Below are 14,813 nucleotides of genomic sequence, written 5' to 3'. Positions count from 1 at the left end.
TGTGAAATATAATCAACTCTTTAGTTCCACCTGGAGTAAATTCACAAGCTACCCTGCAGTATACAAAGTAATTAAAACTAGCTGCACCTTTACCAGCTGTGATAAACACTTTAATGCATACAATAAGTATAATACAAATATGTAGCCTAACATCATTCTGAAATGGGCCAATCTGCATATTGAGTACTTTTACTTTTTGTATTTTAAGTAGCCTATATTTGTAGGCTATGCCAATACTTTTGCACTTTTACTTGAGGAGCATTTTTTAATGAAACCTCCTGGATGAGGTCTTCCTACAGTAAGTCTGCTTGCTGTTAATCTTATATGTAAACCCACACATTAAAGGTAATGTCTATTGGTATTCTACATATATACAGTCTATGGTATTCTATTTTCAGGTGGATCTTCCCTCAAACTGACGCTGAAATTCTGTGCAGTCTTCACATACACCACCAGATGTCCCCCTTTACCAAGCCACCGTGAGGACACCATAAGTAAACTCTGTGATAAATACCCGCAGAAACAGGGCTTGGTTCTGTCAGGCTTCATCCTCATAATATCCCAGGCTGCCATTGGAGAGCCCGTTGGCGAGAGCGAGCAGGACGCAGACGCAGGAGATATCGCAGGAAGGCGCCCGACGAACGCAGTGTCCATCACTTCAGCTGATGTAACCAGACAGCCTATGGTGGAGGCAGTTATTTAACATTTAACTTCGTTATAACAAATATAAAAGAAGGCGAGAAAATGGGACATACCGCAATACCAATATTAATGGCTGTATTGTCCTACTGCGTGCTGGACAACGTCGAGGTAAGAGCAACACAATCTGAACCATTTGTACCAATGGCACAATGTAATTTTGCCTTCTGTTAAGCTGAATGTCGATGTGACTTTTTTATAAAATAATGCGTTATCATAGTTAATGTCGCCATTACACATGCATTTCATAGGCTACAGCTGCCTCTATCTCCATATTGCTGACACACACCCTTATCAATCTAGGGCATGTTTAATTTGTAAATGCATCCTCTGGCTCCGTCCTATGTCAACAAGAGTAATGGCACGCAACGTCCACCAAAAGGCAGTGATAGAGAGAGGATTTACAAATGCAAATGCTGCAGTAAAATATGAATGATAGCCAGAATTCAGGACGTAAATATAAAAGGCTTTATGAAGAAGTGGTTTACAGTGTATTCGGTTTGCTGCGTCAAGTCGGGGCCTGTATCAGATATGGAAAAAATGTCACTCAGGCTTTTCTGTTTGGAAGGATGGAAATCAAATCCCATCTCATTGCGTCCCATCTGGCCTTGTCAGAGAGAAAGGAATCAGCTTGCATCCGTCCTTTTTAGAGGAGTGGTGCAGCTCTTCAGCAGGATGGAGTCATGCATATTCAATTGCTTTTCTGTATTCCATTTTTGGTTTTGATGGCAAAGCACTGAATAGATAAGAAAAAAGTGGTCTTAGATTTTCAGTGGATCATGTTCTTTCATAAGGGCCTACCTCTATTTCTAAATATCCGAATAAACTGATCATCGAAGAGGGGGTGACTTTGATATATCATTGGACATAGAGTGCAATCCAGAGTATTCTAGTGAGAGATGTGGAGTCATTTTATCGGCATCTGTCTCCATCAATATGTAGAGAGGAGATAGTGAAAGTCTCTGTTAGAGAACGACAGCTGCTTCCACCTTCCCACTGTCTTATCAGCAGACATGCAGTTTGATGGACTTTCATTTTCAATAACTCCATCACCCATCATCTCATTCCTGTAATGGACCTGAGGCATTAATGCAGGTTGGAGCATGGACATTTGTGTGTAGAAACAGGGTGGTGTTTGGAGGTGAGTGTGGATGGTATGGGGGAGGGAGGAGGGGAGGGGAGGATGAGTCATGATGTCCCAGCTGGAGCTGTGGTTCAGGTCAGACATACTTTCCCACCTGGAAATTAAGAGTGAATGAAGTTACAGTCAGAGATAGATAACTGAGCATCCTGTCTGTTGGTTCAGAGTCTGCCCAAGTTCCTAAGAGGATTTGTGAGATGTTTATTTATTAGCCATCTTCCACAGTGATTCTGCAACAGTCATAAAGCCTCTCCTTTCATTTTGAAATAATTTCACTTCTCTAAGAGCCTTAGTGGGATTACTGCTATGCTGAGGAACAGGCTTTAGCTTCATACAAGGAGACCTGCCCATGAAGGTTTACACTGAAGATTACTCTGAGAGAGTTGGCTGGCTGGATTACACTGTGGTATTAGCCCTAATAAAACTGTCAGCCTCCCCTAATTTACTCAACATTTATTCAGATGGAAATGTGCAAATTGGATACATTTGTTTTGATCTCTCTTTAATAGTGTTAAATGTATATGTGTCAGTGCACTGGGATAATCAGAATATAATCAAATTACACTTCCATTCAGCGTTCTGAATTATAAAGCCATGATCATTTGTTAACTGAAATACATATCAAGCATCATACTGTGTTCTGATTGGTTGGACACATTGATGCTAAGTTGTCACATATGTCACTCAAGTCCTATTTGGGCTTCCTATGGCAGCTGCCAGTATTGTACTTGTCACAGCCCCAAGAGCATTTAGATAATTGACATGATACTCAAGGTCAAGCGTGAAAATATGACAACCACCTTTTTAGGCAGCCTGTACATTTCTACATCATGAAGTCTGACATGCATGGAGCATAGAACATTGTTTTAACTTTTTTGGGTTATGTGTGCCAGCAGGTTTTCTATGGGTCACATGTGCTCTTTCATATTTAATAGGAGTAGGCAATATACCGTTTTAATCACATTATGATTGTGATGCATACAATATTATATGGGTAGGTGATGTAACTCAGACCTTGATACACTTTTTGTAAAATGCCATTCTCCCCATGATTTTTTCACATGGATTAGAAGTACCTTGATTTACCAGACATTTCATCTTCTGGGTTTGTCAAAAATCAGGCCTTTGTGGCTAGCTTTTTTATTCATTGAACTTAGATATTTTGATGAGCATTGATAACATTTTCCTAAAGCATGAGTTGACATATTCAGGAATCTTGTTTGGTCCAACCAACACTCCCACCCCTAAAGGTATTCAGTTTCCTATCAGAAAAAATAAGGAAAACAAGAGTGTTTGTTTCAAATATATTTTACTTGAATGACTAATTGATTTTCAAAATGGTTGCTAATTACATCTGTTGACGAATAGTTTCAGCTCTTACAGTATTAGTGAATGATATGTAATTACATTTTACCAATATCAATTGATATTGATATATCAATATCAATATTAAAATGTTTCCCGGTATATCAATGTAATCATATTACCTCACAGAAATGTATTTTTTTAGAAGGAGGGAATTAAATAATCTATCACTCCAAGTACATCTCGCATTGATGCAACATGAATTTAAACAAATCTGATATTATCATTTAGCTGTCCTGGTCAATGATTTGCAACATTTGCTATAATGCTCTCATACAATTGGAGATATTGAAGAAACAGCTACTGCAGCAATGGTTCTACTAACAGTTTCAAATACGTATTATCATAAAGCACAAAGCTAAATAATCATATTACCCTGGGATATGTTTTATCAGACCACCCAGGTGCTCTCTTTAAGATTACAAACATTGGGGAATAACTATGGCAATGAGAGTTCTCACTTGTCAAAATGCCAGACTGCAGTTTGTGAGATGTATCTACAGCAAAACCACCACAAAGGAAAACCTGATTTATGAAAGCTTCATATAAAGATTGTGTTTGGTGTAGCCGGATGTGATAAAAGGCATGTGACAAGCGAGACTAAAGACTACAGGTACGTGCTCAGCTTTTTCATCAAGTTCTGTATTTATCAAGATAAATGACTGCAGCATGAACCTGAGCACGAGCACTCGGCTCCAGAGAGGCTTCAGAAGAAGATTGGTGGCACTCTCGGAAAATCCCACCGTACCTACAGGTTTCAGGAAATACAGAAATCTGGGAGTGCATGAAACATAAAGGGAGGGAGAGAAAATGGAAGTAAACAGCGGAAGGATAGGAAGCAGATTAAAGTACGGCTAGAGATTAAAATAAAAATGATGAGTCATAAAATTGCAGCTCCTCCCAAACAGCAATTTCAGGCCTCGTGCTGGAATACAGCCATTCAGATCCATGCACCTCCCCATCTGCCTCTCTATGCAGTAACACAAGACGATTTGTTGGGAGAAAAAAACAAGGAAAAAGACAAGGATAACCAGATCTCTCTCTCTCTCTCTCTCTCTCTCTCTCTCTCTCTCTCTCTCTCTCTCTCTCTCTCTCTCTCTCTCTCTCTCTCTCACAAACACACATACACTCTGCCCTACACTCACTTAATTAATTTTAGAGCCAAGAGATAATCAGGTTCCACTAATGGATTTCCGTGCGCTTGCTATTCTCTACTATATCCGTGTGCCAGTGGGCATAAAACGTACCATTTTGTTGTATCACATGTTTTCCCCCTGTTCCCGTGTCTGACTTCCTTTCCAAGGTTTTGGAAGCGCAGCACACTTATAACACCTGGATTTAATCCTGCAGGGTCCTCTTGAAATGAGAGCTACTCTGTACCTGAGGAACAGCCGGGTCTCCTAAACATTTCACTCCCATACAGTGAACTGCATTGTCAAATATGTTTAGAGGGAAAAACAGTTTCTTCTGAATTACATATGTTGTGTGCCTGAAGTTTTATTTTTTGGTTTGCTTATGAAGTATCACAAATACGTGGTATGGAAGAGGCTGGGTGGAAAAATTATCCAAAAAAAACAGATTTTCACCAAGAAGACTGCTTGTGTTCCCTTACTTACTTACACTTATTTTAACTTATATATTAATGTATTAGCCCACGGCAAGTCAATTATGTACTGAATTTATATATGTAATTTAATGTTGCAAGTTGCAAACACATACTTATTTAAAGCCCAATCATTATTTTTTCCTTAATCTAACAAAGCAGTTTTCAGTTTGCAAATGTAACCACATGCTTAAACTACAACGTATTCCAAGTATTTGTGTTGCTTAATAATATTTTAAGAGATAGTGTTTTGAGGAAAGGACAGATGTAAAAGTGCCCTATAGCATTGAGCTTTTAGTAGAGGTGACAGTCTAATGAAAGAAATGAATGTGCCATGTTGGCCATTCTTCCAATCAGAAACATTGAAACAGTGCCTTGTGCTGCGTGCTTCAAAAGGTCATAGGGTTTTTTAAATGTCTATTATCACTTCTTGTCTTTTTAGATTGTGAATGAATGAATTTGTATCTCCAGGCTGGGAGTTCTTCCAGCTTTTCTGCTGAAAATAACTTGACATTAATTGCATATTTGCACGGCTCCTCCCTAGATTCAGGAAAGCTCTGCCAACTCGTGGTTGAGACGATTTTCATCTTGTCTCCTGGCCTTTCTGCAACATTTCAAATGATGCGTCTCAGCTGGAAAGAGAGTAATTCCCAATTCAGCATTTAATAATGTTTGCTTGCAACGCTCATCTCTTTGTGCCATCTTTATAACCTGCCATGCATAACCGGATGCACTGCATTTGATGAGTTAATTGTTATGTTTTCCCAAATCACATGGCTGTTTCTAGGTTATATAAGCATTCAAAATAACTTCCCAAGGCTTCACAACCTTTCATCATTCTTACTGAATGTCACATATGAAATACATGTAGATGGGACCATTTCTGGACTTGAGTACTTGCAGATGAAATCTCAATTGCTTGTAAAAGCTGAAGCCCAGGGATTGCGTGGATTTACAGGTGTTGTCTGTGTGTGTTTGCGAATGTCATGAGTTTGCTCAGTGTCACCTTGAGGGGTTGAGAAACTAGCATACCGTCCTGATTACATCCAGCTGTGGCTTTCCTCCAGAGTATGCAGGGCAGAGATACCACTACAGCCCAAGGTCTTCACAGCCTGCACACGCGCCTCAGTAAGCCTAATGGGTTGGAATTCTGCAGAAAAGTTTAATGCCAAGGCGAAGCGAGATGTTTAGTCCTGCCGCAGCCAGTGGGAGGTTTCAGAGCAGCCCCCTTCAAAAACATCTGCAGTGTGGTGATAACACTTGTCCTCCATGTTCAGGAGGCAAAAGAGAGAGCGCAGTGAAACAGATTTAGGGCTGGTTGAGATAGAGAGAGGGAGAGAGCGGGGATTGCCCTGGCACGGCGAATGATTTGAGAAAACGGAGAGGGTGAGGGAGGATGGAGAGTGTCTAAGTGATGTAGAGCATGTAGAATGTTATGTGGGCTGCAGGGTGGAGTGCATGCTAATGGAGGAACCCAGCCCGATAGCTGCTGAGCCCGGGCAGCTGGGAGAGCAGAGAGATCCATCTCTGTCATGTACATGTATTCACAGGTGGCCTTCAAATGAGACGAGGGAGTGTGGGGGCGAAGGCAGAGGCAAGAAAAAACCCTGTGGCCAGACTGGAGTTTTATTGAAGTGGGACTGCAAAAAAAAAATCTAATTTCCTTAACATTCGTGGCTGCAGGTTTTAAGGGAGTAAGGAATTGTCGAGGCCCACGGAGACTGATCCAGCCAGGAAGTACAGTCTACAGGGAAACATTGTGAGCTGCTATGGAGGGAAACATATATTCTATTTATTTTTCTCTCTATGAACCCTCCAGGGCTCCATACATTCCACAATAATTTGCACTCGCATAAAAAAACACTCCTATTGGAAGAACTCAACACACTTTTCTAAGACACTAATTCACAAACGTACAGTGGTATTACACAGATAGCTCAGAAATACAGGCAGACACATTTCAGACAGACTAGCTGCTTTATAAAGATGGCACGTTGCAGAAGCCGCATCAATTATTGAAGGCCGTGGAAAGGTCTGGGCTCTCGCTTGTCAACGGGGCTTTAGCACTTGCCACGCACCCTCTCAACGCTCTGCCAATCCTTCCTCTTGATACTACCTGTTTTATTTTTTGTAAGCCCCCATCCCATTGTTATTGTACCCACCCTCCAGGTCTACTCCCCACCCTTGCTCTACAGAACACAAAGAAAAAAATCCCCACCCATGTCTCCGCCTTGCTTCAGCCCCCCCACCTCCCCCCTCCTCCCCGTCTCTGCCCCAGCCGCCCCTGCCTCATCCCAAAGGCACTCCCTTCCCCCCCCCCCCCACTCTCCCAGACACTGCCCCTCCATCTGCCTCAGCAGCTTTCAGTGGCCAGTGACATCTTTTCACTTTCCTTGTGTATACTTACCGATAGTCCTTGAATAATTGATGCTTCAAACTCACCCTTCTTTTGATTTCTTTTTATTCTGCACTTTGCTTCTCTTGCATTTGTTTTCTTCATTCTTGAAATGTTTAGACGTCTGACTGACTCTGTCTGTCTTTATCGGCATATGCTGGTTCTCTATTGTCCCTACACCTTACTAGGACACTTGAACAGAAGGGGTTTAACATCAGATATTCCTACAATATGAACGAAGACAATACAGTGGGAATTTTTGTTAAGTTATTTTGTGAGGGTTCACTGATATTGGCAATTTAGTTGTACCCATTTTCTAATAATACATTCTATAAAATCTTCTAGTGATTAAATAAATGTCCTATAATGCTTTTTGACAATCCCCAGACAACTGGTGTGAACTTGTTGCATTCGGCTTTGTTTTTGTTTTGTTTGTCTACCCTCCCTCCCAAATGTAAAGCGTCTTTGGGTTCAAGAAAAGCGCTATAGAAATAAAATGTATTATTATGTGAGGTGTATGTGTAAGCAGTAAAGTTAGCTTAGTATTGGATTGATAACGAGTACTAGGGCTTTTTCTGTTATATTAATATTATTTAATTAAGATTTACAACCAAGATATTCCCAGCTGTTGTTTATTTGCCAGTGCCAATGTATATTAGGATGGTTATTTATTGCAGAGTCTCAAATATACCCTCCTCTTCCCCTGAGATAAAGTGTTCCCATAGCATTTGACTCGATACTGTGTATTCAGCAAGCTTAGATTCTCCAAGGCTTCCTGCAATTGACCCTGCCTCCATTCCATACAGAATACACAGAAGGCTTGCCTACTGTAAACAACCAGGCTGCTATAGATGATGAGACTCAGGTGTGGCTGCTCCTGTTGTTCATCACAATAACATTCAGTGATGGAGACAGACAGATAGTATTCCACTCTTTTCTGAACTCAGGGTCATCATGCTCACCAAGGCCAAGCTGTGCCGGTTATCAATGCTCACTCAAACTCGCCTGACAAATTAGATTCCTCTCACAAGTCTGGTGGTGGCTTGTGAAAAGATTGTAATAAAAGGGGAAAGCACAAATGGAGGTTGTAGGCCCTCAGTGTGGGGTCTTTTGTGCAGATTGTCTCAATGATTAAACCATTTTCCCTTCAGTTGGACGCTCTGCTGAGACTTCATGGCTTTAGGAAATGAGATAACACTAATATTTAATCTACTGAGTGATTCTGCAGAACAGACTCGCAGACTGCACAGCCAGCACTCATTATCTCACAAGAGTGGCCCGGTCTAAAATAACACTGAGAAAGCAAGACAGGACATGTCCGCCTGGCATGATCTCAGTTTGCATTGTTATTCCTCGTCAGTAGATTTATCAAACTGTATGTGAGGTGATTTATCATGTTAGTCTTTATTTAACAGTGATAATCAGATCATTCTAATTTGCACATATCAAATGTTTTTTAGTAGTGGTTATGAGAACACCTAAAAGAAGTCTTCCAAATCGATAATTAAAACTAGTGTAAGGATGATCTGTTGTTTGTCTCTAAAGCAGACGAATCAGAAGAACGTGACAAATCGTTAAGTCAGCTACTGAGTCATCACATTGTGATTAACTACGAGTGGGGTAATTTAAAAAAATACAATATAATGGTGTCACTAATAGGGGAGTAATATACTTTACCAGTAAATGTTGAATATTGCATATACATAGTTAAAACCATTAATATGTTATATAATATAGATATTACGCTTGTGGCTGTCTTTCAAATGATAAATCTGTAGATTTCTTTAATCTAAGAGAAATATCTATTAAGAAAATATGTCTGATATGTCCGAAATTCAGTACAACCCAAAGATATTGAGTTCATATGAAACAGAGGCAACCCCTTTTACATTTGTAATGGTGAATGGCTTTTATTATTAATTGTTTACCAAATAGTCTGAAGGGGCTTCGAGATAAACCAGTATGGATGATAATTCCTTTTCTTGCTGTTTCTCCATTTTCCATCAGTTCTTCTGGCTGCTTATCCATTATCCATTATCTAATTTATGTTTGTTATGCCTTTGCACAGTTATAATTACACTCTCTTCATCTTTCTTCACTCTATTCTTGTTTATATACAGATGATATTATCAATGATTCAATTAATTATATTATTAGACATTATTCCCAACACTATAGTGGAAACATTTAAGTTTTAGTCTGCTCTTATCTCAATGAGCACAGCTCAGCAGTTCCCAGTATTGCAAGTAATTTAAGTAGAATGTAAACAACCAACAGACAGCGATAAGGGAAAGCTAACAAACCACTAAACCAGAGTTTAGAGTCCTGCCCAGGAAAGAAAGTCCAAATAAACATGTTCCGTTTAAGGGACAGAGAGAGAGAGAGAGAGAGAGAGAGAGAGAGACAGACAGGCAGACAGACAGACAGACAGACAGACAGGCAGACAGACAGACAGACAGACAGACAGACGAGCGGGAGTGAGAGAGACTGAGTGACATGCTTGAAATTCTGTAGGGAACTAGTTGCTACGGTAACAGGGAAGGTAGCCGGCTCCTGTGGGTGGTGTTACCATGGAAACCATCCACAGTGGCCAAGTGATGCTGAGAGTAGAGGAGATGGCTACAAAAAAGTGTGTTTCCAGGGTTGGATGGGAACATGTGAAACAGCTAGCTCGCCATGTGAGCGGAGGCTGATGTTAAACGTGGGAGAGTGACGTCAGCCGCGCCGCTAACTGTGTCATCAAGTTTGTGAGCATAACCTTGATTTTTCTTTCCTTCCCTTTGCTTTGTACAAGCTGGTCCCAGCAGGCCCCAGGGTAAAATGCTTTCATCCTGCTGTTCAGTAACAGAGCACCTCATTACCATGAACAGTAGCCAAAGATGCTGCGCAGGGCAACATACGGCTAAGAGGAAGAGGTTGTCCCTTCAATATGTCTTTTGCAGTTTGTTGGGCTAAAGCTAGCCATGCTGGGCTCTTTTTATCAGTGATGGTGTATATTTAACCTCTCACTTGGAGTTAAAGACCAGTTTGTTCCAACTGTGGCTATACCACATGCCTCTGAATTAAAGCTGTGAACATTTAACCTGTGAGGTTAAATGTTACATATTAAATGCATGTATTATGTATTACATGTGGTATGGATCGTGGCTCTCCACCACAATTCAAAGATCAATTATTTCTATTAGCTTTCTGGTCACATTCCCACCTAAAAAAATACATACAATAATACAAATAAATACACACAACCACACAGCCCTCTCCATCTATCTCCCATTCTCTTTGTGAGGCTCACACATGTGTATATATAACCTCAGAGCCTGATTTCCATACGATGCATCTGCTAGACACGCTCCCAGAGGAGCTGGCATGATGTCATCAGAATTGTATATTCATGCATAAATCAGAGACAGAAAGAAAGAAATATATGAATGTTTTAACCCCCGTCTTCATTTCCGCCTCCTCCCCACCCCTTCCCATATAGTACATTACTCCATCTTCTGTTTGTTTTATTTATGTACATTCAGTTCTGCACCATTTTCATTATTGTACAAACTTATATTTAAAAGACTCAATTATACTGTTTTAATAAAAAGGTATAGAACACCCCCAAAGCAGAAACTGTACATATTAAGAGTTCCTACTTTACATATTTGTGCTATTAGAGGAATACTTCACCCACAAAAATGCCATTTGTATGTAAATTATTCACCACGAGTAACAATACATTTTTTTTTTTACAAAAGTAATTTGTAGAGGTCCTGAGTCATATGGAGGAAATGTTTCCATGGCCAAAAGAATATGAACTTGAAAGACAATCCAAAAAAAATTACCTTAGAGATTGAAAATCCAAAGTAATGCATTGTGTTTAATTTGCCTTCCTGACAGATGATCTCCAAACCGTTATTACTGATCATCAAACGTCACTGTATTGGCAGATTCCTTTACATGTTTTAACAAGCTGCAACAGATCTGCAGAGAGTACATTCACGAACTATGTGCAGTTCTCGAGAAGCACAAGAAGTGACAGGTAAGTACACGTTGCACTGGGGTAGAGATGACGAGCGGATTTTAAGAAGAATACCCAGGAAAATAGACTGCAGTACAGATTGGCTGCAAATACAAAAGTCAAAGGCAGCGTGAGGGGCTTGAGAGGCAGCAAAGGCCCGGAGTGTGAGATAAGAAGAAAACAAGACGATGCTTCAGATCTAACTGATGCTGGCTGCCTGCTGTTTGTCAGGGAGACCGCAGAAAGACAGTCTGTCTTTAAGTGGATCAATTATTACAGTCTTTCAACCTAAACATGCCCTCGTTTAGGCTTCCTGATTCCCTTAATCTACTTAAAACATGCTCAAGGGCATTGTGTTATCGCTTAAAGACCTCCAGTCGCGTATCTACCTGCAAGAAAAATACACACTTTTCTAAAACCATACTCTATGAATACATTTATCATCTGTATATCAGACTAAAATTGGAAATCGTGTTACTTCCTAATCTCCATTAACCTGCTTAATTCTGGATTTGAGTGGATTACCAAGAGATTCAAACTCAAAGCCAGTCTGTCATGAATGGGGGACAGTTTTTCATAACATTGAAAACAAGCGCTATCCGACCTCTTCTCCTGTTGTGGTTTAAGCTTTTGATATTTTATGCATTCTTTTAAATAATTCAAATATGCTGTTTTGCTTATCACAAGAGAGGTTTTAAACTATGTGGGAGGAAAGGTAAAAAAAACAGCCTGTGTGAAATAATTAAATTAGTATTCAATAATACACAACATGCACTGGCTGATTTTAACCTTTCAGTCCCCGATTCGAGCCTTTTGAACGTATTTACCGCTTAAATACAGATTTGGAGAGCTTGTTTGCATTGTGTCAATCTCAATCTGCCTGCAGAAAATCCCTGATTTAGTGGCAATTGTGTTGACATTAGGATGTTTCAGACGGACCTGCAGTGCTCAAATCTCCGCTAAGCCTTTGATTCCTTCAATCTCCTGAGGTAGCTCTTCAGCTTGAAATCATATCTGCAGGCTCACTGTGTTTGGCTTTAACATGCTGGCACGCCCATGATGCGTTGCTTAACTGTGAAGGAGGTTTTGCTGTGTTATGTAACAGCAGAAATAACAATGTTACCCGAAGACAAAGAAAATATCAGTTTTGCTGTGTTGACAAAGCTCTCTGGAATCTGGACTGACTGTTTTTTCTGGTGGATTTGTTTTTATGAGACATTATTACTACGTAGTTGTTTGTCTCCCACATATCTCTATCTGGCATAGAGAGCGCTGTGAACATGACAAACTATGTTCTATGCTTTGTGTTTGTGTCCTTTCTGGAGAAAAACATGTAGTGGGGCGTCATTATGGTGACTCAGAAGAGGCATGTTGAAATGTGGGTGGAACAAAGCGTAAGCCATCTTTATAAGTTCAGCCTCTTTTATGACACAAGTATCACAATCCTAAATACAGCCTTTCCATAAAACTGGGAACACCACGCATGCCAACAATGTTGCCATGTGGGAGTTTTCTGCTCTCTTATTCTGAATCCATTGGACATTTCTGTTTTACAACGGATACTGCTGAAAGGCAGGATGTTTAAAAAACAAATGCTAACAGGAAATATTTCTGTAACAATAATTGCCTTCACAATGGGAGTAAAATACAGGTGCGTGTATCATGGATTGTAAAGAAAGAAAAGGGAAGAGAGAAGCAGGATGTGTGTGAACATGATACTTATCATGAGTCATGGCTCCCAGCTGGGAAAGGTGAAATCTGTCCGTGAGGGTATTTGGCTTCTGTTGAGTCTCACACTGATATCGTACATCAGGGAAATCGGTATCTCACTAAGGTCATGTGATTCCAGGAGGATATAGCGACGTTTACAGAATTCAGTCCCTTTCTTAATCCCCAGCCGCAGCAGCCTGTTCAGTGCTAGGTGGAAGATGTGGGGTTCACTGTATAAACATGATCCTAAATAACCACAATCATGACATGGTTGACACTGACAGCCTCTAGATCCATGAAGGCTCCTGCAGTGATGCCATCTGACATGTTGTGTATTTTAAGCTAAACTTGAAATGAAATCAAATATTGGGAGCTGGTGTTGGCTGCTGTTTCAGACCTAGGTGAACCCGGGTGATTATGGGGCCATCTGCTCCCAGGGTGCCCAGCTGGAGGCGGACCGCTGTAATCTGGACTGATGAAGCTGACTTAGAGAAGCACATCTCTGCAACCAAAACCCTCGGTAGTGAAATGCAATCATTTTTCCACCTATTCATTTTTTGATGGACAAATAATATCAGTCAAACACATCTATTTGGGCTGACAATACAAGACACTTAAAGACATCACCTTGTACTTTTTGAAAAAGTGTATTGATATGAAATGGGCAATTGAATTAGAACTTAATCGATTGTGGAAATAATTGTTACTTTCAGCTTTGTTGGCGATCGTATTGAAGTTAGGATTCAGTAAGTAACTTCACTGCGAGCTTGTGGTTTACAGAAAGCTATAGAACAATGCAATATTTTCCACTCTGCCCATCGGTCTCCTCTGAATAGAAAAGTAATGACTTCAATTAGCCATTAGCCAGTGATGTATAATAATGAGTGTCAATGTGCTGAGCTAACCTGCTCTATCCTCCTTTGTCCCCACTGCACCATGAGATTCTGGCAGACTAATGTTGCTACTCTAATAACTACATGCCACACCAGGAAGAGGCTTGATGGAGCCTATGAATAATTTAACCAACATGATTACAATGATGAATGCTCCCAAATCTCTCTGGCCATTTAGCACTGGCCTAGAGAGAGAGGCCATACAGCAGAGTGTCAGGCATTGTGTGAAAGCTGTTAGGGAGGGAGGGGGAGACGAGGGATATCAAGGATAGGGAAGCTAGGGTGGATCCAGCTCGGCCTTGGGAGGAGGCGCAGGGAGGGAATATAGAAAAAGAGTGAAGGAGGGGCCCAGAGAGCAGGAAGACACCCACTATTTAGCCATCTGTGCTGCAGAGAAGCACAAAGACGTGCTCAGGAAGCTCTGCTCGTGTGTGTGCGTGTGTCATCCACGCATGGGTTATGCATCGATGAGGCCAATTTGTACGTGGGTGTGTTCTCCACACGAGTGATGGAAAGCAGCCAGTGCCAGTCCATAATACTAATCACGAGCAACCCCAGTTAACCTACACAATAGGCTTTAGAAGTGACAAAGCTCATGATGTGATAGTAACGTGTTTGTTCTTATTTAGAATAGAATAGAATTATTTGAAGTTTGTGAAGTCTTGCTGCTTAGATCCTGGATTTCTGTGTCGTTTTGTGATGTCTGGTTGTTTGCTTGCATTGTCACTACATGTAGTCTTATGGTCAGATGGGATATCCCAGGTCCCTGTTGCTAAATAGGGATTAGCTCCTCATGGGTCTGATGTCGCTTAATTATCAGGTGTCAAGCAAGCTCCCATATATCTCTATCCAGAGAGTCAAGAATAAGCAAAAAAGTGTTCAAGTGTTTCCCAAAGATAGAAAGAAAGATTAAACAGAATACATGCGCACAGAGCACGTACCTCAGGTGATTTACAGCATATAATATAACAAAGGAAGTATAGAAAAATGAATTATAGATT

At 40.6% G+C, this 14,813-nt stretch overlaps 1 protein-coding gene across 3 annotated transcripts in view; it reads left to right on the top strand.

Moving 5' to 3' along the window:
* Positions 1-513: 513 nt before the first annotated feature.
* Positions 514-14,813, top strand: part of aplp1 (amyloid beta (A4) precursor-like protein 1) — a 32,302-nt gene continuing 18,002 nt past the window's right edge. For all 3 annotated transcript variants that reach the window (XM_034228012.1, XM_034228011.1, XM_034228010.1), the window contains exon 1: positions 514-810. In XM_034228012.1, coding sequence (XP_034083903.1) covers positions 745-810 — 66 coding nt within the window. In that variant the 5' untranslated portion in view covers positions 514-744. The remainder of the gene's footprint in view (positions 811-14,813) is intronic.

This window comes from Gymnodraco acuticeps, unplaced genomic scaffold (assembly GCF_902827175.1).
Source record: "Gymnodraco acuticeps unplaced genomic scaffold, fGymAcu1.1, whole genome shotgun sequence".
NCBI classification, from domain to species: domain Eukaryota; kingdom Metazoa; phylum Chordata; class Actinopteri; order Perciformes; family Bathydraconidae; genus Gymnodraco; species Gymnodraco acuticeps.
This window is presented reverse-complemented; position numbering and strand designations above follow the sequence as displayed.